The 25,908-nt window shown below is 55.6% G+C and overlaps 1 protein-coding gene across 2 annotated transcripts; it reads left to right on the top strand.

Annotated features, from left to right (window-relative positions):
* Positions 1–1,582: 1,582 nt before the first annotated feature.
* KRT80 (keratin 80) lies at positions 1,583–25,498 on the top strand. Of its 2 annotated transcripts, none has more exons than XM_069580753.1 (9): positions 1,583–2,539; positions 8,591–8,799; positions 13,304–13,364; positions 13,638–13,733; positions 21,290–21,454; positions 21,953–22,078; positions 22,706–22,926; positions 23,388–23,443; positions 23,546–25,498. In XM_069580753.1, the coding sequence occupies exons 1-9, from the start codon at positions 2,240–2,242 to the stop codon at positions 23,578–23,580; spliced, it is 1,269 nt and encodes a 422-aa protein (XP_069436854.1). In that variant the 5' UTR covers positions 1,583–2,239; the 3' UTR covers positions 23,581–25,498. The 2 variants fall into 2 exon arrangements, with proteins under 2 accessions (XP_069436854.1, XP_069436853.1); XM_069580752.1 differs by having other exon boundaries at positions 2,095–2,539; positions 23,581–25,498.
* The last annotated feature ends 410 nt before the right edge of the window (positions 25,499–25,908 follow it).

Here is a 25,908-nt window from a genome sequence, read left to right on the forward strand (position 1 = left end):
AGAAGACAAGGCTCTCGGGGCTCCCCAGTGGCTCAGACAATCTGCCTGCAGTGCAGGAGACACTGGAGGCGCAGTTTCGATCCCTCAGTCAGGAAGACTCCCAGGAGAAGGAAATGGTAACCCACTCCAGTATTCTTGCCTGAAAAATTCCATGGACAGAGGAGCCTGGAGAGCTATAGTCCAAAGGTTGCAAGGAGTCAGACACAACTGAGCATGCCCACAAACAAACAAAAGATCAGGCTGTTAACCGCTCCAAGACTGTTTCCTCCTCTGCAAATCGGGGCTGATGAAAATTAAAGCTTCTACAAAGGATGGGTGTCATGAGGACATGGGAGCTAATCCATGTACTGGGGGCGTACCTGGCCTGTCTACTGCTATTTTGGCACCAGCAGAGCCCATATGCCTTTGTCTGCCTTCCCCACTCCCTGCGGAGAACACAGAGGTGGCCAGGTGGGGGCAGGTAGGGTGCTAAGTTCAACCACACACCATTCAGATACCAGGTCAGGGAGGCTGGATGGACCATGCAAGTGGGTGCTGAATGGGGGGAGGGCTAGCATGTCTCAGGGGTGGGGGCACCAGACACCCCTGCAGTGACCCCATCACCCAGAAGTGTCTCAGCAGCCCACCCCCAGCATCAGAGCCCGGAATCCAGTCTAGGGATAGACTCGTGGCTTCAGGAGAGATTCTTACCTCTCAGTGAGCCAGAAATGCCCACTGTGCAGGACAGAGCTCTGGCCTGGGAGGCAGGGGGCCTGGACAGGGCGATGTGACCCAGGCAAGAATTCCCATCTCCAACCTGTCTCCCTCAGTCCCAGAGGGGACTGAGATCTCTCCACCCCTGAACACCAGAGTCTCTCCCAGACACGTTCCTCTCTCTTCTGTAGCACCACCACCCAAGCTGGTATGCCAGGTCCAGGGAGGGCACACAGAGCCATCCAGCCAGCCCAAGATCATCCAGGAACATCAGGGCAGGGAGGAAGAAAGAGAGAGGCCCCAGAGAAACGGCAGCTCCTTGGAAGTGGAAGTGGGGCCTTTGGAAATCCAGGAAGGTGGAAAAGAATGCCCTGGCCCTGGCTGACCCCTCTGCTACCCCATCAGAGGCTCTGGGGGAGCAAATCAGTTTGCACTATTTACAATTCACATTTAAGATGAAACTAGGGTGGAGAAAGAAGAGGACCCGGAAGAATGGGAAGGAGAGGGAGGGAGGAGAAAAAGGCACCTTCTCACAGCCCTGGGAGCAGAGCTGCACTTGACCAGGGCCCTCTGCCCTCCAGGCTCAGCTCCCAGAAGGTGGGCTTGGGTTTCAGCCACCATCCACAGAGGGCTGGGTGCCTACCCTCTCCCAGATTCTCTGCATGCACCATCTCCTGTGGGGTTGGTATATTCACCCCCATTTAACACAAAAGGACAGAAGCCAAGGAGCCTGCTGGAGGCCACGCCAGGGGCGAGTGCTGAGTCTCGAACCAAGTCTCACTCATCCAAAGACAACTGCTCTTGACTGTGTATTTCCTCTCCAGCTCCCAAGACAGGGGGATGCACGTAATAGGTGATTAATAAATAATAGATCAAAGGCAGGAAGAAGGGAGAGCTGGGGGAAGAAAGAAGAAGAGAGAAGTCAGGGAGACTCTTAAACGCAGATAGAAAATAAACAGTCAAGGTGCTATTTTCCAATGCCAGGCTGGCACGGTGCCCAGGATGGCTGCCCTGCACTTGGGAGCCCAGGGACTGCGCTTGCCTCATCTTTTCCAGAGGTATGTAAGCCTAGATACGTCAGCATTCAGGTATGCAATGAGGTCTGCGGTGAGAGGCATTGCTCTCGCCTTCTCTCTCTCTCTCTCTCTTCTTCCTTGTTGAATCTGTCCTTCCTCTGGCTACCTCCCCACGCCCAACCAGCCAGCCAGCCCAGCCCAGCCCATGTCCCCTTCCCCTGGAGCCAGGCCAGGCTTGGTTGGGAGGCCAATGACAACGAGCAGCCCCCTCAGCCTGGTAGATTCCTGCCCGGGGAGGAGATGGGTACATGGTGCCGCGGGGGAGGGGCGGGAGCCGCATCATCTAACAGGTTGGTCTGGCTGGGAGGGGAGGCGTCCCGCCCTCGTGGAGCTAATGAGCACTGTGCGACAGGTGTCTCCTCCTCAGTCCCCAGCCTGCCCTGCCTGCGACGGGAGCAAGCCGCAGCCACCACGCAAAGGCTCGCTCGCCGTTCCCTGCGCCCTGCGCGCTCTGGGACCCGGGGGCGGTGATGGCCTGCCGCTCCTGCGTCGTTGGCTTCAGCAGCCTGAGCAGCTGTGAGGTGACCCCGGTGGACAGCCCCCGGCCTGCGACCGCCGGATGGAGCAGCTGCGGGGCCCCCGGGCCGGGCTTCAGCTCCCACAGCCTCACAGGCTGCTGGACAGCCGGCACCGTCCCCAAGGTGACCGTGAACCCCAGCCTGCTGGTACCCCTGGACCTCAAGGTGGACCCAGCCATCCAGCAGCAGAAGAACAGCGAGAAGGAGGAAATGAAGGTCCTCAACGATAAATTCGCCTCCCTGATTGGCAAGGTGAGCAGAACTAGGGGGAGGGGTCCCCAAACTAAGGCCAGTCTGGCTGGGGCAGGTGGCTAAGCTCTGTAGTTCCCCCCAGCATCATGCCCCACCCCCGCCCCAGCCCAGCCAATGGGAAGCCAGCATTGCCAACTTCGAGGCCTAGCTTTGAGCCGAGAGAAGCAGAAGGGGGAAGTCCCTAGCCATCCTGACATGGGAGAGAAAAGGACGCCAGGATGGCCTGCCTCTGAGGGGTGTCTGGATAATAACGCGCTGCACGGCCTAGGGTCACCCTCCCCGCAGGCAGGGACTAGGGAGGGGCTCAGAGTGTGACCAAGAGGAGGCCCCCTCTTGGGAACAGCTGCTGGAGGCATGGGCTGCAGTTAGACTCCACGGTGGACGGACAGGGCTCACCTTCCTGTCCAGGCCGTTGGATCTGTTCAGCTTCCCAGGGTCAGAAGCGCCGACATGGGCAAGGGGGCGTGTGGGACAGCTGGAAGGAAGCTGAGAGGCATGGGGTACACCTGTGGTTCCTCAGGAACTAGGAATGCGGAGGATGGGTGCTGCGAGTCTGAAACAGGCGGTCAGCCAGTCTTCCGTGCCCCGACCAGAGCAGAGTGACTGAGTCCCTCCCACCTCACTTCCTGGGCCCACTGCTGTGGCCAGCATTCTGGTCTGGCCACTGGTGTCAAGCTCTGGCCCAGGGCAGGGGCTTCAAGACCTCTGAGGAAGTCCTGTCCACCTCCCAAACCTGCTCCTCATTCACCTCCTGCAAGAAACCTCCCATGACCAGCCCTCCCAGCTCTGCTCCCTCCTGCCCTGACTGAGAATAATGGATAGTAACAGCTGCTGTTGATTAACTGCTTACCCTGAGCCAGGAACTGTGCTGAGTGCATATCTATTTCTATTTCCCTCAACCTTAGGAAAGAAAGTTACATCTGTGCCCATTTTACAGCTTTCTCACTGCCCCTTCCTTCTGCCCCGGGCTGGGTCCTTCTCTGCCCCTCGCTCTCCCTGCCTCTGTGTCCCTCTACACATGGTCGGTGTCCTCCACTAGGTGGGGGCTCACCGAGGGGGGCAGGGGGAGTGAAGTAACAGACCCGGAGCCCCAGCTGGCGTTCTGCCCCCAAGGCCCAGCACTCCACAACGGCTGGTTCCCCAGCCGTGCTGATGGGGAGACAGAGCGGCCCAGAGGCAAAGCACGTCCCCCAAGGTCACACAACCAGCAAGGTCTGGACTTGAACTCAGGTCTGTGAGACACAAAGCCTCTGACATGGGAGTCATTTCTCCCCACCTCGCCCCACATCCGAGTGCACCGACCAGCATTCCTGCACCCACACCTGGGGTGCCTGGGGTGGGGGTGTGTAGGGGGAGTGACAGCTGGAGGACAACCGTCCCCTGAGGTGGAGCGTTCCCTCCATCACCCCTGGTGGCCGCCCAGCATTCAGACTGCCAGGCAGTCCACCCTAGGAGAAGAGCCCGCTGCCTGAGGGAGGCAGGTCCCTGCAGAACCACCTCCTCTCCAAACACAGCTTAATCCCTTAAAAGGAATGCTTCATGAGCTATGTAATTTGGCTTCGATGGGTGGCTTTTCTTCGTGAACGCCAGGGCTGATATCACCCTGTGCCTCTGCCATGGGGACAGGACGGGTGTGTATGCACAGGGAGGGGCCCAAGGGGTCTGGGTTCTGTTCCCAGAGCCAGGGCAATGCCCTCAAAGGTCTTTAGAAGAACTCGAGTTTCCCAACCCCCATTTCAAGCCTTGGCCTTGAGACCGGTGCTCTCCATGGTGGCACACAGCGAACTGGGGGTGCCAGCCCCTTGGGGATCCTGATCGCTAGAGCTCTGCCCAAGGAGACCCAAGTGATCCACCAACTCTATGGAGAAAGTCTGTTATTCACTCATAGCCCTCATTCAAAAGACCACGAGCGCCCAAGTGGAAGCAAGCAGAGGTTAGAATATGAAACCCGGAGTCACATTTCTGGGTTTGAATCCTGGCCTCACCTCTCACGTTTGTGTAATCTCAGGGACATTATTTAACCTCTCTGGGCCTCAGTATACATTGGTGTCATGGGCTTGTCAGAATCAAATGGGATCATTTCTGAAAAACACATAGAAAGCCCTTACCAGGTACCAGGTATATTTTCTTTGTTATATTGAAAAGGCCCAGAGAACTCCAGCCTAGGGCATTTAGTCCCTGCCAGGCAGGAAGGGCTTCCCAGGTGGTCCCAGTGGTAAAGAACCCGCCTGCTAATGCAGGAGGCATAAGAGACATGGGTTCAATCCCTGGGTCAGAAAGATCCCCTGGGGAGGGCATGGCAACCCACTCCAGTACTCTTGCCTGGAGAATCCCATGGGCAGACGAGCCTGGTGGGCTACACAGTCCATAGGGTCACAGATAGTTGGACATGACTGAAGCGACTTAGCACGCATGCAAGCAGGAAGGAGCCTGGGAAGAAGGAGGGAAGGGCCCTGCTGGAGGGTGGGCTGGAGGAGCTTCGTGGGTAGGGGTGCAGCGTGGAGCTGGAAAGAGCTGCAGGAGCCCAGGGTGAGATGCCATCGCCAGTGCAGGGGTAGGGTTCTAGGCAAAGAGAAGAGACTGGCAGGGTGGCCCTCCATCCTGGGCCCTCTGAGGCACCCAGAGAAATCAGAGATCATCGAGGAAGAGCAGGAGGAAGAGGGAAAGGGTTGGCAAGGAGACCCACAGGAGTCCCCCAAGGGGCCCTGGAGCAGTGACAATTCTTTCACCTGCAGGCTGTGTTTCCTTGGGCAAGCCGCTTACCCTCTCTGTGCTTCAGATTCTAACTCCCTGCTCTGCTCCTGCTCCGAGGGTAGCCTTGACTTCATGCCAGTCAAGAGACTAGTACAGCTGCAGCCATGAAGAAGGAGGATGAGCAGAGGCAGCAGCAGGAAAGGAGGCCAAGGGGGCAGCGCGAGGGTCGTGCTGACAACAGCAGAGGCTGCAGGCTGGGCCCTCAGTTGCAGACACCAGAAAGGGTGGAGATGGGACAAGAGGAAGCATTGCCAGAAGCGCCTAAGGAGGCTGTAGGGAAGGGACCCAAAAGGGGGTGGGGCACAGTGTCTTCCCTTGACCTGTGTAGCCTCTGGAAGCCCCCGGGGCCACCCCTCTGCCTGCATGCAGGAAAGCACAAAACAGCCTTTCCTCATGGAGAGACCTTGAGGCTCCTGGGCAAAGCCAAGCTGGGGCTGGAGGCAGGGGATCTGACACACCACCCACTTCCTGAGGAATAGGACCTGCAAGTACCAGAGGCGTCACTCTGCACACTCACCAGCCTGGGCTGTGGGCCCATGGGTTGGCACATGCAGCCCCCCAGATAGTCAGCCTCCCTCCTCAGGAGGGCCCCAGCCCAGCCCAGCCCAGCCTGCTCAGTTTCCCCCAACAGAAAGCACATCTCTCTCCACCCTCTTCTGAGCCTGCTTTTGAGCCAGAAGGCCCACGACCCTGGAGTTGGGCCACAGTGAGTTCTGTGCTTCTGAGCCTCAGTTTCCTCATCTGTAAAATGGGAAGCAGGTAGACCAGGGGCTTGCTCTCCTAGGCTGCTCCTAGAGCTGCTGCCTAGATTGAAGGGCAGGGGGTCAGCCAGAAGAGACAGAAAGAGGAATGAGAGGGGAGTGCTTGGCAGCCTTGACAGGTTGAAAGAAGTGAAGCTGGCACCTCACAGGGTACTGGGATTTCCGGCCCTCCCTCGCCTTTGTTCCCAGAGGGAGGAGCCTTTCAGCATGGAAGGTTCAAGGTGGGGGATGAGTTCCCATCCCCACCCACTGAGACAACAAGCAACTCCCCCAAGTAGGGAGAGGAGGCTTCCCTAAATCCCCTGCAACCAAAAATGCCCTCTGACTGGACTGGCTGGCCAAATGCATACCGTCTCCCAGCAGGCAAGTACTGAAGCATAGGGTATCGACGGAAGTCTACGGGGAGGGCTTCCTGGTCTGAAGAGTTTGGTGTTGCTTATGGGTGGAGGAGGGAGCCTCACATCTCTTGTCTCACCCTACCCTCAATATAAACACAGGGCTCCTGCTTGTCAAAACGCAGGGCAGGTGGAGTGAGCAGAAACCTCCCACCACCCCAGCAATCCCTCACACACTCAAGTAGGACAGAAACCCTCTTGACCGCATCCCTACTGAACCTGTTCGGCTATGACGACAGCGCACTGTTGGCTTAAAGTCGGCTTCAGGCAGAATTTACCAGTACAAATGGGAGTTAAGGAGGGGAATGGCAGCCCTCAAATGCCATTGTCCAGTGTTGCCACAGATGTCGTCTCCTGCAAGTGTCCAAGGGGCCTCCCCCAGGGCATCAGAGATCTCAGGAAAACCCGGGCATGTGGGTAGGGCAGACAGAGAGGGCGAGAGCCCACCTGGCACCCAGGTTCAGGAGGAACATGAACACAACGGTCCAGAGTAGGCAGCCGCCATCAGATGGGCCTGTCGAGAAGTTGGGCCACGGAGTTGCCGTGTGAGCCTGGACAAGTCACCTGACTGCCCTGGGTCCCTATCTCCTCCTTGATAAATGAAGAGTATAGACCAGTCGATCCAGAAGGCTCCTGTCTGTGGTTCTGGCTCCTTCAGGCTGTGATTCTGGGAGCTGGTGCCAGCAGTGGATGGGAAGACTTTCGCCTACTCACTGTGGCCATAGGGAACGTCATTGAGCTGGTTGTCACAATGCTCTCATGACCGCAGCCTGCCCCATTCAGGAGCCCAGCCCCAGCCACCCATCTTGCCTCAGTGGCGCTAGCCACATCCCAAGAGGCATGCAGATGGCTCTCAGTCTGACATTGAGGGTGGTAGATGAGGACAAACGAGAAGCAGATACACCAAGGGTCAGATGTCGGAGGGAAGAAGGGAGGCTTCCTACAGTGGGGTGCTGGGAGCACATGGAGCGGGGTCTGGGATGGTAGGAAGGAGAATGATGCTCGGCTGGGCCTGGAGAGGACAGGCAGGGTGCAGAAGAGGGAGGGGGACTCCCAAGCTCTGCTGGGCTGAACTAGATGGAGAGATAAGAGGACCCAAGAGGGACTCTGCCCACCTGCTGGCCGGTGGCTGGGGTGGGAGCCATGCAAATCCCTGCAGAAGTCTGAGTAGGAGGGCATGAAGGATGCAGAGTTTCAGAGGAGCCCTGGGCCCAGAGCCCTCCCAGGCTTTGTCCTCAGGCAAGTCCGGCCCCAGCTAGAGGCAGAAGCCAGCCCAGCAAGGGCAACTGGGCCCGCAGAGAACTTGCAGCAGACCAGAGGCCTGTGGGGCAGTGGCTCAAAGATTCTAAACCTCAGAGTGGTTGCATTCCACCCCTAGTCTTGCTGCTTGCTAACTGCGTGACCTTGGGAGGGTAACTTCCCCTCCCTGTGTCCTGTCATCGGTAGAGTGCAGCTGATAACAATGCCTTCCCCGGCGGGTTGTTTGGGGGTTTGATTTAAAGATGTCCAGCTCATAGAACAAGGCCTTGTGCACAGCAGGGACCACAGGAGCATTTGCTATTTGTTGCTCCAAAGCACCTCCCCAGGTTTTTCTCTCTGCAGGTGGGCAGAGCAAGTGACATCATCCCTGACTTCCAGCTGGGGAAACTGAGGCTTGGACAGACCTCAAGTCCAGGGATGTTAGGAGGATTAGCATTTAAGAACTAACCAGGCCCTACCTTGCTGTTTCCAAAGCTAGAGGAGACCAGGCTTGTCGAGGTGGGCGACAGACAGGCCTCTTGACACCCCACGTTCCTTGGGGTCTCCCACCCAAGCCCCAGGCAGCCTGGAGAACCTGTCATCTGTGGACACATTCACAGCTTGGTCCCTTTTCCCTCATCTCACTGGTCCGGCCCCTCCTGTAGGAAACCGTGGCTAATTGGCTGTGCCTCTCTGGGATTCTCGGATTCCCCCCCTTATCGCACCATCTGCAGTTGAACAATCAGTAATTGGAGATGCCACCTGAAGGTGCCGAGTGAGGGCCCCAGGCGGGTGCCTCTTGAGTAGATGAGCTGCCATGTCCCATGGAGGCCTCCAGCGGGGTGGGTGGCACTGGCTGGGCCACACCTGGCCCTCTCACCGCCACCCTCCTGCTCTCCCAGGTGCAAGCCCTGGAGCAGCGCAACCAGCTGCTGGAGACCCGCTGGCACTTCCTGCAGAGCCAGGACTCGGCCACCTTTGACCTTGGGCACCTCTACGAGGAGTACCAAGGCCGGCTGCAGGAGGAGCTGCGCAAAGTGAGCAAGGAGCGGGGCCAGCTCGAGGCCAACCTGCTGCAGGTGCTGGAGAAAGTGGAGGAGTTCCGGATCAGGTAGGGGCGCCCTATGAGGGCCGAGGTGGGGTACCAACCTTCACGCTTGGGGGCAGGGTCCGGGAGCACCAGGCCCGAAAAAGAGAAAACTTCTTCGAAAAACCAGTCTTTAGTCCATACTTACTCACTAAAGAGCTGCAACGTGCTAGCGGTATTCTAGATACTGGGAAGACAAGGCAGTGATCTACAGCCACATCCCAAGCAGGGACCCTTACAACAAAGCAGTGCCATGCTGGCGGAGAGCTACGCTGCTCTTGCTAGCCTCTGGGCATCGCAGCCCTGTCCCCTCCCCCTCCCCTGGCGCCCAAGTCCATGGGAAATTGTGTCACTAGCGAGAGCAATAGATGAGTTCCTGCTTTGGCTGTAGCTTGAGATTTCAATCTCTCTTGAGCTGAAAAGGGAAGGGGGTAAGGGAAGGCAGGGGGCAGAAATGATGAGGTTTGTTCGCATAAAGAAGCAGCCGCCTAGAGGTAAGACACGCCTGACCTCGATGGCAGGCTTGGGGTCTAGAGAGACAAGGAAAACACAGACTGGGGGGACAAGCAGCTGGCAGGCAGTACGGCCTAGTGGTTAAGGGTCTGGGCTTGGGTATGACTGTGCCCCATGGGAGGGGGTTACTCCTTGCCCCTACCCCTCACCATCTCTGTGACCTCGGGCAAGTTGCTTCATACGCAAACTTCAGTGTCCTCCTGGGGGGAGTGGGAATGGTGATGGCTGATACCAAGCTAAGGCTGGTGTGAGGAGGAAGCCAGGAGTTTGGCATGGCTACCAGAGGTTAAAAATGGCCACTCGTCTGCCCTCTCAAGAAGGCTCCATGCCCAGCACACAGCAGTTTGCTGAACTGAATTAGCCAGTCTAGAAAGGCAGACCAGTTAATTCAGTAGCTCAGAGGAGAGGTGACCTTCTCTGACCAGACAATCATCAGGGCTTCAAAGACAAGGAAGCTGGGCCAGAGCAGAGAGGCTGGTCTCTTTGCTGGAGGCCCCCAGCCAGAAAGAAGGACGGACAGGGTGAGGCTGAAACAGCGCCCGCCTTCTGCAGGACTGAGGCCAGATCCAAGCCTTGCGATCTGAGGGGAGGCCCAAAGCCTCCCAAGACGGAGGGTGGAGGCAGCCTGTTGGGAGTCCTGGACTGTGGCGCAGCCTTTGCCCGCGGCCTCTCTGCGTGGCCTCCCCCGCTCAGGCCACATGCGGAAGGAATGATCTCACAGGAAGCTTTTCCCTCTCTGGGGACCTCGGTTTCCTCATCTGTGGATCTGGCTGGGCCCCTCCTTGACCTGGTGGGGGGGCACTTCTCCCCTCCCAGGTCCTTGGGAAATATGCAGGGAGTTAGACTGCCCATTCTGACGGCAATGAGGGAAATCTCATTGGTGCGCCAGAACCCAAGACTCAGTTCACTGATACCTAGCAGGTTCTTGGCCCACAAAGGATCAGAGAATAGCAGAGCTGGGTGGGGACTTGGATTCTCCTTTTATGGAGACAGAAACAGAGGCCCAGAGAGGGTGGGGGCTTGTCCTTAGTCACACACAGAGGGATGAGTACAAAGTCCCATCCCTCACCTGGCAAGCTACTGTGTGAAGCTACTCCCAGGAGAATAGCCGGATCGCATCCGTGGAGGCACTTTGTAACTGGAAGTTCTGTGCAAACACTGCTTGTTGTTTTAATCTTGCTCAGCCCCCTCATTTGGCCCACTGCCTGGTTTCCATCTGCTGCCTGATTTTACTGTTTAGGTTCAGGGCCTCTCTTCCCCTTCTCTGGGTAGGGAGCCCACTGAACAGGGGGAGGTGAGGCTGGAGGGTTTCTGGGTCTGCAGGCCAGAGCCAGGAAAGCTGCAGCCTGGCTGTGCAAAGCCTGGGGCCCCCAGAAGCCAGGAGACGCCAGGCCAAGCCCTGGCAGGGAGGGGTGTACTTTGCCTCTACAAGGCCGATGAGATCAGCTTCACTCCTAGAAATAAACAAGTTTGGGGGGGTGGAGAGGGTACGGGTGTGACCAGCTGAAAAGAGCTGAGAATGGGTATGGGAGCTGGCGGCTAGCATACAGGCAGGGGATTGGAAATGAATGGGGGACATGGCGTTGCATAAGCCTCTATAGGAATGGAGACTTCTAGAAGCTCTGATGTAGCAGGGACCCCAAGGATCAGCTGGCTAACCCCTCTATTTACTAGGGATGAAGCAGAGGCCCAGCAAGGGGAAGCAACTTGCCCAAGGCCACATAGCAAGTGATTCAATGTTGTGTACAATTGTGCAAGCTGTCTGGGGATGAACTGGGATTGAAATGCAGTGGAGTCGATGAGAAGGGAGGTGGGAAAGCTGAGAAGGACAGTGAGAGGTAAGGGGAGGTTTGGCACGTCAGAGGGCTCCACTGGACAGCTCTCTCCAATGTCCCGTTCCCAGGCAGGCAAAACTCTGTTATCCAGAGGAGCGGGGAGAACCTAGACACAGGGCTTGCTTGGGGAGGGCCAGTCAATTTGGGCTTCCCAGCTTGGAGCTCCCCAGACTCCTGACCTCAAGTCAGGAAATTTTTCCGAGGCCCCCAGATTCCAGAGGGAAACTTGTTCATGTCAGCCCAGCCCTGAGCATTTGTGAGGAGTGTGAAGAGGCCTGCTCACTCCCTCTGCAGTGAGGATCCCCATGGTTTCTTTCTGGAAACTCTGAGAGAGAGGGGCTTAGCTGGGACATGGTGTTGGTGAAAGTGAAAGTCGTTTAGTTGTGTCGACTCTTTGCGACCCCATGGACTGTAGCCCACCAGGCTCCTCTGTCCGTGGAATTCTCCAGGCCAGAATACTGAAGTGGGTAGCCATTCCCTTCTCCAGGGGATCTTCCCAACCCAGGGATCAAACCCAGGTCTCCTGCATTGCAGGTGGATTCTTTACCGTCTGAGCCACCACGGAAGCGCTGGTGTTGGAGAGGATGGTGATGATGATAGCAGTAGCTCTAGTGGGTGTCACGCACCTTTGTAAATACTTTATGTGTTCATTTATTTAATCCTCATGAAATCAACATTATTGTGACAAGGGCACATAGAAGGAGCCTATCCAAGTTCACACAGCTAGTTAGCAAGAGGGCCAGAATTTGAGCCCAAATAGTCTGGCTCTGGAATCCCATTCTTAACCAGCACATGACTCAAGCTTCCAAGCCTCTCCCTGAGCCTCCATCTCCTCATTTGTGAAACAAGACCAAGAGAACACCCCTGGCTGGGGGCTCTGAGGGTCACAGGAGAAGCATTTTGCTTGCCTTGGCTCCAGATTACAGACCAGACTCCCTGACCCACCCCACCACCCTGTCCCCACGGCCTGCACCCTCAGGGACCCTCAAAGACTCTGGAAGACCACAGTGGCCAGGGAGAGTGTGGACCCCCCACATACTGAATTTCAGGGAGCTGAGTGCTCTGCGGGCTCTCGTCCTCTGGGGTCTGCTCCCCTTAGTCCTCTGGGAGGCTAGTGAAAGAGAAGGCCTGGGGGTGGCAGGTCCAGCTACCTGACATGGGTGACAGGTGATGCTGCCCCTTCTGTGAGGTCAGGGACTGGGGCAGGCAGGCGGCTGTAATTAGAGCCGCCAATGATTCAGACATTCCCTAGAGAGGAGGGAAGGCAACAGGAAGCCACAGAACCCCCATGTCTGTTGGGGCAGGGGGCCCAGAGGGTAAGGTCAAGGATCCAGGGATCCCATCTCCCCACCCAGCAGTGTCCTGGTTCTGAACACGAGGTGGACTCAACACATCTCATCACATGTGTAGGGAGGAGACACATCTGAGAAGAGAGGGAACACAGCTTTGGAGTGCTGGTGAATTTCAGCCCCCATGACGCACGCACCCGTGCACGTGCACACGTGCACACCCCAATAGACAAGGGAGGGGAGGAGTTTCTTGCCCTGAAACATGTGGGGGGCCCATCTGACTGCAAAACCCATGCCCTTCCTACCCTCTCTCCAGAGGGAAGATGGCATGGTGTCCTGCTGTCTAGCAAAGCAGTGGGAGAACCGTGGGGCTTCGGGGAAGCGTGGAGTTAGGAGAGGAGTTAGGATGTGAGCAAGATGCTTGGAGCAGACACTACAAAAGGCACAGCTTGTATGAAACTGAGATTCTCAGGGGAGGAGATGGGATAAAGATAAAGGAACAAAACGTCAGGGCAAAGGGACTCTGCAATCAGGAGAGGCTTCCTGGAGGAGATGAATGTGGAGCAGAGCCAGGAAAGGGGCAGATGCCCCTGGGAGAGGAATGGCTGGTCATCAGGAAGGAGTAAGCATGGGGAGCGGGATGCCTGCTTCCCCAGAGCCAACAGTAGGGTATCAGGAAGGAGAGGGGACATGTCATAGAGACAAGGAGCTGCATCCTCCTCAAGGAAGGGACCACTTTTTTCTAACTGCCACAAGGCAGCAAAGGGATTGCAGAGGCCCCAAGCCCCACCCAAGGAGGGTTAAGCAAACTGTTGCCAAGTCCACCACATCCAGCTGAGCAGGCTCTGTGTGTGTCCCTGGCTCCCCTTCTCCTCCCTCCCCACCTCCCAGGTATGAGGACGAGATCTCCAAGCGCACGGACATGGAGTTCACCTTCGTCCAGCTGAAGAAGGTAGCCTCCCCAGCTCACCCCATGGGTTCCTTCCTCAGGGACCCTCTGCCCTCTTTTGCTCACGATCCCCAAACAAAGGCCCCACAGGCCGATTCCCAAGACCACAGGCAGAAAGCTAAGCACATGTCCCCACCCTCCTCCAAGGCTCTGAGCCAGGTCTCCTCTGGGAATCTCCCCCATCATATTCAGGAAGCAAAGTCCCCCCTTACCATACCCCTGCCCTGGGACCCCTCCATTCCTTTTCCCATCATTCATCACTGCTCCCATCCCCAGGACCTGGATGCAGAATGTCTTCGACGGACAGAACTGGAGACCAAGTTAAAAGGCCTGCAGAGCTTTGTGGAGCTGATGAAAAGCATCTATGAGCAGGTGAGAAGACGGGGCCAGGGTCCCGCTGAGCCAAAAGCCAACTGGTCCCCGGGAAAGGGATGCAGGGGAGGCAAAGGTGTCCAGTGGGTCGTGGAAACTTCAGCATGCGCTCACTGTTGCTGGCCACAGATGCAACAATTTCCTAAACCCCTTGTGTACTGCAGTCAATAACCCAACATGTCCCCTTGTCACTCATCTCGTGGAGCATGGCAGGTTCCCACAAAGCCTCTCTCAGGGAAAGCGCCACCTTCGTGTGTTGGGGAGCACTGGGGCATGAAGGGGGCCCAGGTACATCTAGGGCAGGGTCAGGAAGTGGCCTTGGAGCAGTGAGCCAGGAGGCTTTGAACAGTAGTTCTTATTGAACTAATTTCTCTCTCATCCCTGCAGCTTAAATTGCAAACACCCACAGCTCTAGCTCTTGTAGGCCTGCAATGTACCCTCCCCCCATTTGGGGATCATACAGGAAAGATTTATAGACAGATTCTCTGGTAATCAGACAATACAAACTTCTGCCAGACAAAAATGACTCAGGAAGGACTTCCCTGGTAGGCCAGAGGTTAAGACTCCTTGCTTTCACTGCAGGGGGCATGAGTTCAATCCCTAGTCAGGGAACTTAAGATCCCACAAGCCATGTGGTATGGCCAAAAAATTTAAAAAAAAAAAATCTCAGTCCCAGTAAATGCAGACAGAGGAGCCCCCGGACACATTCTCATTTGTCCCTAGGTCCTCAATGTCCCTAGGGGGACAGTAGCCCAGCAAGGCCTGTCCCACAGCCAGTGCCGCCAGCAGATGAATTCTGGACTCTGCCCCTCGGCAACATCTGTCCCGTGGGCTTCCTCTGGGATGTGTGTTCTCCTCTCTACACTCCCCATCTTCTCGGGGGTGAGGAGGCTGATGGGGTGATGCTTTGATTCAGCTATAAGCAGGCAGGACCATTACTGAGGGTGACAGGGCACAGCAGCCTGTGTGCTGTAAGCCTCTGGTGCCAAGCTATGGCAATGCAGCCCAGGGCAGAGCAGGGGTCAAAGTCATCACTGCAACCAGAAAGATCTGCTCAGGTGGCCTGAAGGGCTGCTGACCAGGGCTTTAGGGCCTTGCCATGTGGAGAGGGAGATTGGGCCTCATGGCTACATGTGTACCTGAGACCTCTGTGCAGCCGTGGGAGGGAGCAGAAGAGAGAACCTCCCAACCCTTGCTAACATTAGGGAGGCAGCCCCCGTGGGCAGACCACCCCAAAATGCTTCTTGTCCCCGGCAGGGTCCTCCGCGGCCGGCCCAAGCCCTGAGGGGCTCACCAGGGCACCGTGCCCACTGAGTGGCTTGGGAAGTGGGTGAGAGCTTCCTCTGCCTGCACTCACCAGGGCTGGTACCACCCAGCAGACTTCAGCAGGGCCGCAGTTTCAGGGCCTCCAGCCCATCCTGCTCGCCAACATCTCAGGGACCCAGGGCCAGGCGGGCGTAGAGACATGGCTGAGGAGGCTGGGCATAGCCAGCCGTATACCTGCGCACTGAGGAGACACACCTGCTGAACTTCTGGGCCCCGCCCCACAGCAGGCTGCCGGCTCCATCTGGACTTGGCAGCCCTTGGGCCCCAGTCCTGATTCTACCTTTTCTTTTTCCCCCTCATTTCTGTGACTCGGGGCAAGTTATTTCTCTTCTCTGCCTCACTTTCCTCATCTGTTAAATGGGGAGAGTGATAGTAGCAGGTTCATCATGCTGTGACGGGGTAAATCACTTAACAGATGTTTATAGCATGCCTGCTAGGTGCCAGGCACTGACCTCACAGCTGGGAGCCAGGCGGGCAAGTTTCCTGCCTTCAGGAGAGCACAATTTAGCTAAGAGGGCACAGGTGATAGGCTAATAAACATGTCTGGACAAGATCATTTTGGAGGGGAAAAGTTGCTGGTATGCAAAGAAACTGGGCCATGCCTTAGTGCTAGAATGGTTGGGGCCGTGCGTCTCTGAGGAGGCCCAAGAGAGTGAAGCCCCAACCTGGAAAGATCCAACTCAGCAGAGACTTGAAAAGGCTTCAGCAGAAGGAAGGGCTGTGTGAAACACCTAAGGCAGGAATGATGTGATCCTGGCAGGGAGAGAAGGTGGCAGCTGTGGCTAAGACAGAGTGGGTAAGGGCCAGGTCACGCAGGGCCAGAGGCCCAGGATGCGGTGTGGACATGATTTTAAGCAGGATGGGCAGCCCTTGGTGGAGACGGAGGCAGGGTGCTGTTGGAGGGCTGCTGTGGAGACGGGGCCACAGTGAGTGCAAGAGTGCATTATTACACACGCGCGTGTGTTCAGTCGTGTCTGACTCTTTGTGACCCCAGCGACTGCAGTCCGCTAGGCTCCTCTGTCCGTGGGATTCTCCCGGCAAGAATACTGGAGTGGGTTGCTAGGCCCTCCTCCAGGGGATCTTCCCGACCCAATGAGTACATACACATTCTATTATGTTACATTATATCATATCACATGGTATTTATACTATATTATATTGATACCACCATATTATATTGATACTATCATATAACATAATGTATGTAATGTAGCATATTTATAGTATATATTATATAACATGCATTATATACAATGTGTAATACAATATTATTTTCTATATTGTATACTATATAATCATATTTTATTGTTTTATTTCTAACATATTAATATAATATGAAAATAATATATTAATTAAAATAATAAAATATGATTATATGGTATATAATGTAGAAAATAATATTTTATTATTACACATTATATATATAATGCATATATATTATATATATATATATATATAACAATAGCAGTTATCATTGTTTTGGGTGGCAGCGAGGTAGCAAGTTGGTGTCGGGACATGAGGTACCTCCGCAGGCTGAGAGGGCAACACTGACCCATAAAGATTCCCCATACCAATGGTTCTCTAAGCTGGCCCTGCCTAGTAGAAATATACTGCAAGCCACATAGGTAATTGTAAGTTTTCTAGGAGCCACATTCTTTTTTAAGTGAAGAAACAGAAAAAATAATTTTAATATATAGAATATATTAAATATTAAATTAAATTAAATATATTAAATTAAATTAAATTAAATATATTAAATATTAAATATATTAGGCCAATATATCAAAAATATGATTATTCAACAAGTAATCATTATAAAAAAATGAATGGGCTGTTTCACACACGTTTTTCCATTGTAAGTCTTCAAAATCTGGTGTGTGTTTTACACCTCCGGCTCATCTCAGCTCTGACCAGCCACATTTCAAGTGCTCACGACCTCACAGGGCTAGTGGCTCCACATCGGACAGAGCTGGTCCAAGTAAAGAAAGGTGCCAGCCATGCCACCTCGGGTGGAAGAAAACATGGTGGGATATGAGCAGCCCTGGGAGGGCCAGGCACTAGTCTCAACTTTGGAGCAGATACCGGAAAAGCACTGCTGTATAGCCAACCCCAGGGTCCCAGGAAACAGCCCTCCCCTCTCCCCAAGACACACACACAGGTCAGGATATTTATGGAAAGCCTTTCCCAGAAGCCGGTGGCTATAGGCTGCTCAGGGCCTCATCTACACGTTGCAACCACCTGGGCAACACCCCTTCCCCTCACCTCCAGGAATGCTGACTGGTGACAGCACCCTGGGGCTCCCACCCCACTCAGCTTCCAGGATTCACCCCAGCTCCCAAGTGCGCTGGGGCCTGGCTGCAGCCAGCCAGAAAGCCACCTGCCCCACCTGCAAACTCTGGTTCCAGGGAGATTAGCTACGGAGTCTACTGACAAGCCCCTGCAGCCAGCACACCTCCCGGGATACTGACCCCTACAGAAAAGACCTGGCATGTCTACGTGCCTGCCTTCATGGTGCCCCAGGAGGCCACTCCAGGAACAGGTGCTCAAGCCACTCCAGGAACAGGCTGCTCCCAGCTCCATCACGTTTTCCAATCACACCAATAGTTTCCCAGCTGTTGTTTATTGAGCACCCACTATATTCCAGGCACTGGGCTGAGTGCGCTCCAGATGTAATCTCATTTAATCTTTCCAATAAACCTATAGAGTAGGGAGCACAGACTTTGGGGCGGCTTGGATTTTAATCCTGGCTCCATGATTATATGGACTTGGGCAGGTTCCTTTATTTTTCGATGCCTCAGTGTCCTCATCTGTAAAATGGGGAGGACAATAGTACCTAGCTCACTGGCCTGTTGTGAGGATTTATTTTGTGAGTATATCCTAAAGCACTTAGAACAGTGTCTAGCACATGGTATTTAACAAATGCCAGCTGATTTCAATTCCATAATTATATCCACTTTTCAAATGAGAAAACTGAGGCTCAGCTAGCTAAGTTTAAGGACTTGGCCAGGGTTAACCCAGCTAATAAAGGTGACATCATTCAGAGCCCAGTGCCGTTGAACACTACATTTTACTGAACGGTACTGTTACCCCTCGGTCACCATATTCCCTGACCTGGGGGGGGGCCACGATGACAATAGTCACACAGATGGAGGCCTCCTCAGACTCTGGCTCCTAAGAAAAGCTCTAAACTTGAATCAGCTTGATTCTTGCCAGCTTGGAGATGCACATCCTCTCCAGCTCCCCCCACCCCCACCCCGCTACGGCGGCAATCCCGCACCACACAAGTCAGCATTGTTATGCCCTCTGCAGCCCGGCAGGGCCAGCGTGTCTGAACAGGTCTACAGATGATCCAAGCCCTCCACTTCCTGCTTCGTGTTTACCATGCTTGTGCTCGCACTGGCTCTTCCCAGAAAGGACCTGAGGCTGCCCCATCAGCCGAGTTTCGCCCATCCTCTTGCTGCTATAGTGCCCAGTGCTCTGACAGTGCCCTGGCCTTCTCCTTGCCCATAACAAATGCCACCTTAAGCCTGGGGAAGAAGTGTCCCTGGGGAACTTTGTCTGAAACACTCCCATGCCTGCCAACCCCCAGCACAGGGTGACCGAGGAGGCCCCAAGCTGCATCCCTGAAACTGGTTTGCTGCCAAGCCCCAGCTGGGATGTCAGTTCCATCTGGAAAACGTCAATCTCCAGTGGGGCCCCAGGAAGCAGAGGCGGAGCATGAGCCTGTATTCCGGCAGGGGGTGTGGTCTTCCCTCGCTCTTGCTTAGAGATCTCTGTTAGATGTATGTGAAGATCGACCAAAACCCTCCATCGGGAGACCCTCTAAAGGACAGCTGGCCACTGAGCTCAGGGTCCCACCAGCTCCAAGGTGGAGACAGGTGGCCTGCCACTGCTCAAACTTCCTTTTCCAGGAGGCGATCCTGATCACCAGGGACGCTAGTGGGCAGGGTCAGGCGGTGAGCAGACAGGGAAGGGGTGGGCTTCCTCTGCAGGCCTCGCAGCTGCCCACCCCCATGGTCTCCAGCCACAGGGACACAGCCACAGGTCAGAAGTAGCAGCCTCTGCAGGTCTAGACTCCAGAGGTTCAGCCATAGCTTCTTGGAGCAAAAAGACGGATGAGGGTCAGGAGGGGGCCCAGAGGCAGAAACCAAGATTGGAATGCAGTCATGAGCCCAAAACAGAACCTGGACCTGACCGGGCCTCCTGATCCAATTGCCCCTTTTCAGGAAATAGAGAAGCCAGAAGAGCATGCTAAACACCAGAATGCGGGGCAATCAGGAAGATTCAGACTATAGGCAAGCAACCTGAGGTTTTCAATAAGAAAAAGACAGGGGGGAAATAAAAGAGAGAGAGAGAGATGAAGACAGTATCTACAGAATAAGAGAGACATATGGACCAATGGCGGTGCGTAAACCTTGTTTGGATCCTGAATCAAACAAAAAGAGGTCTTTTTTTAGTTTTCTTTAATTTTATATATTTTTAAATTTTATATAGGTCTTCCCTAGTGGCTCAGAGGTATAGAATCGACCTGCAATGCAGGAGACCCAGGGAAGAACCCCTGGAGAAGGGCATGGCAACCCACTCCAGTATACTTGCCTGAAGAGCTCCATGGACAGAGGAGCCTGGAGGGCTGCAGTCCACGGGGCAGCAAAGAGTCAGACACGACTGAGCGACTAGCACACACAAACAGCTCCCCCTGCCATATATATGTGTGTGTGTGTGTGTGTGTGTGTGTGTGTGTGTAAAATGAGAACACTGACCAAATCTTGATGACTGAAGTAAGGGTCGAGGATGAACTGTGAACACCAGCAGTGGTAACTGTGCATCCATATCCCACCCCTCCGTCCCCCAGCTGAGCCCCGCCATGCCTCCCTGGGTGCCTGGCCCCTCTCCCTGCCTGTCAGGCTCCTCAGCCACCTGACTCACTCTGTACAATGCTGGCCACGGACACTCTGCTTACACCCACCCGCTCCTCCTTTCCACACGGAGCCCCACCCAGGCCCAAGCTACTGATCAGCACCTCCAGGAGAAGCAGCCCAGGGCCCTGGAGGGACACCTTGCAGCCCTTCCAAAGACCCCTGTCCCCACTGGCTTTGCTACACACCTCTGAGCCTTCAGTCTGGAAAGGTATCAGACTGCAGGGCATGACAGAAGCATATGTGGGGCTTCAGCTCCCGTCCCTGCCCCTCTAAGGGAACTTAGCAGGAGCAGCCAAGCTCTGGGCCCAGCCCCGCCCTCACAGCTGTTCCCATCAACTCTGGGTGCCGCAGCTTCTTCCTTGTCTGTAGTCTGGGGCTGACAATTGAGCCAGCCTGGTGAGGATGAGACAGGGACATGCCTGGAAAGCACTTAGCACACACACCGCCTGGTCTCTCAGGAGCCCCCAGGGAAACGGGAAGTTTTACCCCTTCCAGAGGTCTCTGAGGACACAGGCTAGCATTTTCTAGGCAAAGAGAACAGAAAGGAGGGGAAAGCAGGATCCCAAGGGACAGCAAGACAAAGATTACTGAGGCTAAATCCTGTAGTTGCGGCTGGGCAAGCCCCCCAGCTAGACAGGGAGGGGTAGTGAGTCTCCAGGGTGACCCGGAAGTCACCTGGGCCTCCACTGCTGGCGGGAGAGCAGGGATGCAGGATCGTCAGCCTCTGGTCCCCTCCTGCCTTCATCACTCACGGGCTTCCACTCCCACATGCATTCAGCAGGGACACTCCTCTGCCAGATGCGGAGTCCTGGAGGTGAAAATGCCTCAGCCAGGCCCTCGAGGAGCTCCCATCCTGGGAGGCCAAGCTGCACAGCACTGAGCCTAATGATAGAATGCCCTCAGGCCCAGACGTCCTGGGCCCTTTCCTCTTCTGCCAGGAGGAAGGAGGCCCACCCTGGGAGCCTAAAGCAGTGTGTATGTTGGAGGTGAAGGGGACAGTGTGGGGAGGGATGGTGGGAACTGAAGAGAAATTAGGCTTGCAGGTGGGCCTCCAGAGACAAGGGTGCCTCCCTGCCAAATCAGAGAGGAAAACCGACAGGTGGGTGAGTTGGGCGTTGGGGGGACTGCTTCTCAAGAGTGCAAGCTGCTGCAGAGGCAGGGCAGGGGGACGTTTACCCTCTGATCATCTCTCCAGGGAGACAGAGAGAAGCCTGCCCTCCACCCACCAGGGAATGAAGAGACTATGGGGACCATGGCTGAGGGTCTGGGGCCCCCCACCAGCCCTGAGCCTCCATGTCTGTGCCCCATCAGGAGCTGAAGGACCTGGCAGCCCAGCTGAAGGATGTGTCGGTGACCGTGGGTATGGACAGCCGCTGCCGCATCGACCTGAGCGGCATCGTGGAGGAAGTGAAGGCCCAATATGACGCCATCGCGGCTCGCAGCCTGGAGGAGGCCGAGGCGTACTCCCGGAGCCAGGTTTGGTGCTGGCAGGCAGACTGGGGGGATGCAACCCGGGCAAGATGGGCAGCAGCGGAGATGGCTAAGGCCGCCTGCAGCTCTGGGTGCTGAGAGTCCAGGAGAGATGAATGGGGAGACACAGGGGCGAGGGAGCCCACAGCAGTTAGTTCACAGGCAGGGACGGAGAACGTGAGAGCCCAGCGGTGTGCCGGGCCACAGGGGTGATGGGGACAGGGGCAAGCCACAGTCTGCACCCTTCAGAGGCTCATGGCGGCGCTGCCACCCAGTGACTCCAGCCCACGTTGTGGGCACAGCTCGTGGGGCTCAGTCCAGGGCAGCCAAGAGAGGGATCCTGAGATGGACGTCGTGGGGGCGGGAGCAGGGAAGGAGGGAGACGCTGGCCTGGGTGGGCCACAGAGGCGGGGATGAAGCCAAAGGTGAGGAAGAAGGAGGAGCCGGGGGTCCCGGGGGGACACAGTGAGCTCCCCTGACTGCCACTCCCTCCCCGGCCTCCAGCTGGAGGAACGGGCCGCCTGCTCGGCCGAGTTTGGGAACAGCCTCCAGAGCAGCCGCACTGAGATCGCTGACCTCAATGTTCGCATCCAGAAGCTCCGATCGCAGATCCTCTCCATCAAGAGCCATGTGAGTGTCCGGGAGACCCACCTGGGCTGGAGCAGGGCAGAGTGCGGGACACATGCTCTCTCATACCCTTCACACACACACGTACACATACGCTCACACAGGCTGTGTCGATGTGAGCCCTGGCTTTGTGAGCCTGGACAGGTCACTTAGCATCCCTGTGCCTCAATTTCCTCATCTGTCCTTAGACAGCTCTGAGGACCACATGAGTTTGGCCGGTAAAAGTGCTCCATAAACTGGCCAGGGCTGTTGGAACGTTGGAGGGTCCCCTACACACACACCCAGAGCCCCCCGCCTCCCCCCAGCTCTATGGAGAGAAGCAAAGGGAAGCATAAGCCCCAGCTTCCAGACAGGACGAGCCTTCAGAGAAGTGCCATCCTGGAAGGACAGCTGGGACAGGCTCCTGTGGAGCCCTGCCATGTTTGGTAGCCTTGGGAAAGTGTCTCCTTGGGTCTAACTGAATGGCCTCTTGCTGCGATGCACTCCTTTACCATGCCCAGGAACGCCGTGCCGAGTCATCCCCATGCACACTCCCACCAAGGACAGAAGCGGGCTCCTGGCCCTGACCCGCTCTCTCCCTCCCTCCTTGCTCACTGACCCCTCTTTCTCTCTGTCCTCCCAAACTTTCAGTGCCTGAAACTGGAGGAGAATATCAAGGTGGCCGAGGACCAGGGTGAGCTGGCCTTTCAGGATGCCAAGGCCAAGTTAGCCCAGCTGGAGGACGCTCTGCAGCAGGCCAAGAAGGACATGGCACGGCAGCTGCGTGAATACCAGGAGCTCATGAACACCAAGCTGGCCCTGGACATTGAGATCGCCACCTACCGCAAGCTGATGGAGGGCGAGGAGAGCCGGTGAGGAACAGGGCCAGCGGGGTGGGCCTGGGAGGGGGGAGGACTGGAAGCCCCACGGGAAGCCAGTACCACCCGCCCCCTCACCCAGCAGTGTGATACTGTGAGCCTGGCAGGCCTGGGTTCATGTCCTGGCTCAGCCACTTACAAACTGGAACTTCAGTCCAATTTACTCAATTCTCAGTTTTCCTATCAGGAAAATGGACTGATGATAATAAGTATGCCTCACCTGTGCATACAATCCCGTGTGCAAATACCTGCCACCAATCAGTGCTCAGCAAATGATAGCCATTCATGCAGCGGAAAGGGGACAGAGCTGGCTAGCCAAAGTCACACAGCAGGGCAGCCCAGAGCTGAGAGGGACAGCCAAGAATTGGCCTCTGCCTGCCAATCCCCAGGCCTCTAATCCCAGGGGAGCTGAGTCACAGGTTCTCTTCACATCCCACCGTCTCTTCCTCCCACAGGATGGACATGCCCTCAGCCACTGTGGTCACTGCTGTGCAGGCCAGATGCAGAACTGGTGAGCCTGCTTGCCCCAAGAACCCATGGTGGGAGGGGGACAGTGGTGGGGGGCGGATCATGGCCCTAAAGGCATGATATTAAATGCCTTCCAAACCTCCAGCCCCTACCCTGCCCCACCCCTTATGTTCCCTGTAGCTGTCTCCAAGTCCAGCCTCTCAAGAGCTCCCTCTCGGAAAAAGAAGAACAAGAAAGGCCCTGTGATCAAAATCACCGAAATGTCAGAAAAGTTTCTCTCGCAGGAGTCCGAGGTCTCAGAGTAAGGCTGCTGTCCATACCCCAGGAGCCCCAGGCCACTTCCCTGCAGCAGCAAGGACATAAAGCTAGACTCCAGAAAGCAGCTTGGAGCCTCTAGGTTGGGAAGGGAGGCAAACCTGATCCTGAATGGAGAAGAGGGTTGAAAACAGTGACTGCTTTTTTGCGGGGGTATGACAGGACTGTCACCAGTTACTCAAAGTCAACTCGGAGTCCACCCTTCCAATATCTGGCCAGAGGTCTTCCTGCCTGGGTAAACTGGAATTGGGGTTTTGCCTCCACCTCCTTGCTCCTCGCACAATAGGGGGCTCTAACCAAGCTGCCTTTGACCCTTTGCCCAACCCTTGCCCTAAACTCACATCTCAAGTCTTGCCTTGCCTCTGACTAGGAACCAAAGTGAGTGCCCTCACTCCCCTAGCCCCAGCTAGCCTCGAACCAGGGGCTGATGGGGACTACCTGGGCACCCTCCACTATCCCGAGTTCCTGGGGAGGTACCTGGATTTCCGGCACTGCCTGGGCTTCCCGGAGATCTGACAGTATTAGGGAGTGAGGGGAGGAGGCTCCCTGGGTGTTTGGGACCTGAGCCCAGAACTCTGAGACCAGCCCAGACACCCATGCCCCTCCCCTCCTCCTGTGAGTCCCTCCCAGCAGGTCATGGTCAGAACTGGACAGCTGTCCAGCCAGCTCCCAAGCACCTTTTCTAGAAGCTTTTCTTGCCATGACAAACTCCCTGATGGGGGAAGTGGGAAGTGGGGGAGACCAGGCAGGAGAACTGGACCCTCCTTTCTCCTTTCTGTCATCCTGGGGTTCACCACCCTGCCTGGAGTCTGAGCTCTCTGCCTCCCATCAGATGCTTCCCAGCCTGAAACCTGGTATGGGTATGCACCAGGCCCTGGAGACTTCTCTTGCCACCCCTGCCATGAAACCCCAGGCCCATTTCCCATGAGTCCCACTCCTGAGGGTCTCCATTCCCTCCATCAGGCCAAGCAGCCTGGCCCTCCCCTCCCCTGCACCCACACATGTGGATCAGAGGTCCTTCCCGTCTTCCTCTTCCACGTCTGCCCCTCTGCTGCCAGCAGGGTCATGAAGAAGGCACTGTCCACTCAGGTCCGGGAACTTCTGAGCCCTTGAGGTCAGGTTGGGGGCCCCAATGACTAACTAAAGAGAAATTCTGCAGCAGCGACACAACAAGAAGGTTTGGGGCTTAGAGGAATGCTCCTCTTTCATCCTCTTAACTCTCGCCTTCAGGGCCTTGCAGGGAATCTGGCAGCTCCACCTTCCCACCCCGTAGGCCACCTTCTCTTCCTCCCTTTCCTCTCCCTACCTCCCCCTTGCCTCACCTCCTCTATGGGACCCAGTCTTTGATTCATTCATCTCATTTTCCAGGACAGGATGGCCCAAGGCCCTGGGCCCCTTCTAGGCCAGAAGGTCCTCCAGGCCTGTTGGGCTCGCTGAAGGGCTACTGACGCTCAGGCTTGAGAGAACTCAGACATATACTTATCCCTCAAGTTTCAAAAGGGTGCTGATTGCTGCTTTTCCTCCACCTATTTATTGGTTTCCATGGGAGCAAATCCTCAATGGGGATATACGATATTAAAAGTATATATATTATTTTTTCATAACTTATATAGCTTTTAACTTATTGCTTCCCTTCCTGTTTCTGCATAATCAGTGCTATATATTATACTACCTGGAGAGACAGCACATGTTCTAGCCGACCCACCCGACTGGCTGACTTCTTGGGGTAATGCCCCCTTCTCCCTGCAAAGGGATGAAATAAAGTGCTGAGGTTGTTCATGGATAGAGCTGTGTGTCTGTCTGCTTTTATATCCCCTCTCAGGATTGGTCAATCATTGGTCACACAGGTTAACCATAGGACTTTGGAAATCCTCCAGTTATGGGAAAGGGAGTCCAAGGACCTAGTTATATCTTCAGACCAGTGCAGCTTGGCCATGGAAAAGTTCTCCTGCCCTGCCATCCTACAAGGAGGCTATACCAGTGTTGACCTACGTTCCAGTACCTCCCAGTATGCCCAGGAACCACGTGACCACCTCAGCAAGCACAGACATGGGGCATTCCCCACGTGGTGGCGGATTCCCTCTGAAGCCTTCTGCCCGATTGTGTGGGTTGGCACAGCCCAGAATATATTCTGATAGGTACAGGCCTAATCCTGCGAAATCAAATTCTAGATCAGCAAACAAGGATCAAGGG

The sequence above is a fragment of the Ovis canadensis genome, chromosome 3 (assembly GCF_042477335.2).
Source record: "Ovis canadensis isolate MfBH-ARS-UI-01 breed Bighorn chromosome 3, ARS-UI_OviCan_v2, whole genome shotgun sequence".
NCBI classification, from domain to species: domain Eukaryota; kingdom Metazoa; phylum Chordata; class Mammalia; order Artiodactyla; family Bovidae; genus Ovis; species Ovis canadensis.

Bases quoted from the DNA above. Each gene is read 5' to 3' on its own strand.
- KRT80 (XM_069580752.1), top strand. From the start codon at position 2,240: ATGGCCTGCCGCTCCTGCGTCGTTGGCTTCAGCAGCCTGAGCAGCTGT. The intron at 13,365-13,637 runs GTAGCCTCCCCA...TCCCATCCCCAG, and splicing joins CCTTCGTCCAGCTGAAGAAG to GACCTGGATGCAGAATGTCT. The intron at 22,079-22,705 runs GTGAGTGTCCGG...CCAAACTTTCAG, and splicing joins TCCTCTCCATCAAGAGCCAT to TGCCTGAAACTGGAGGAGAA.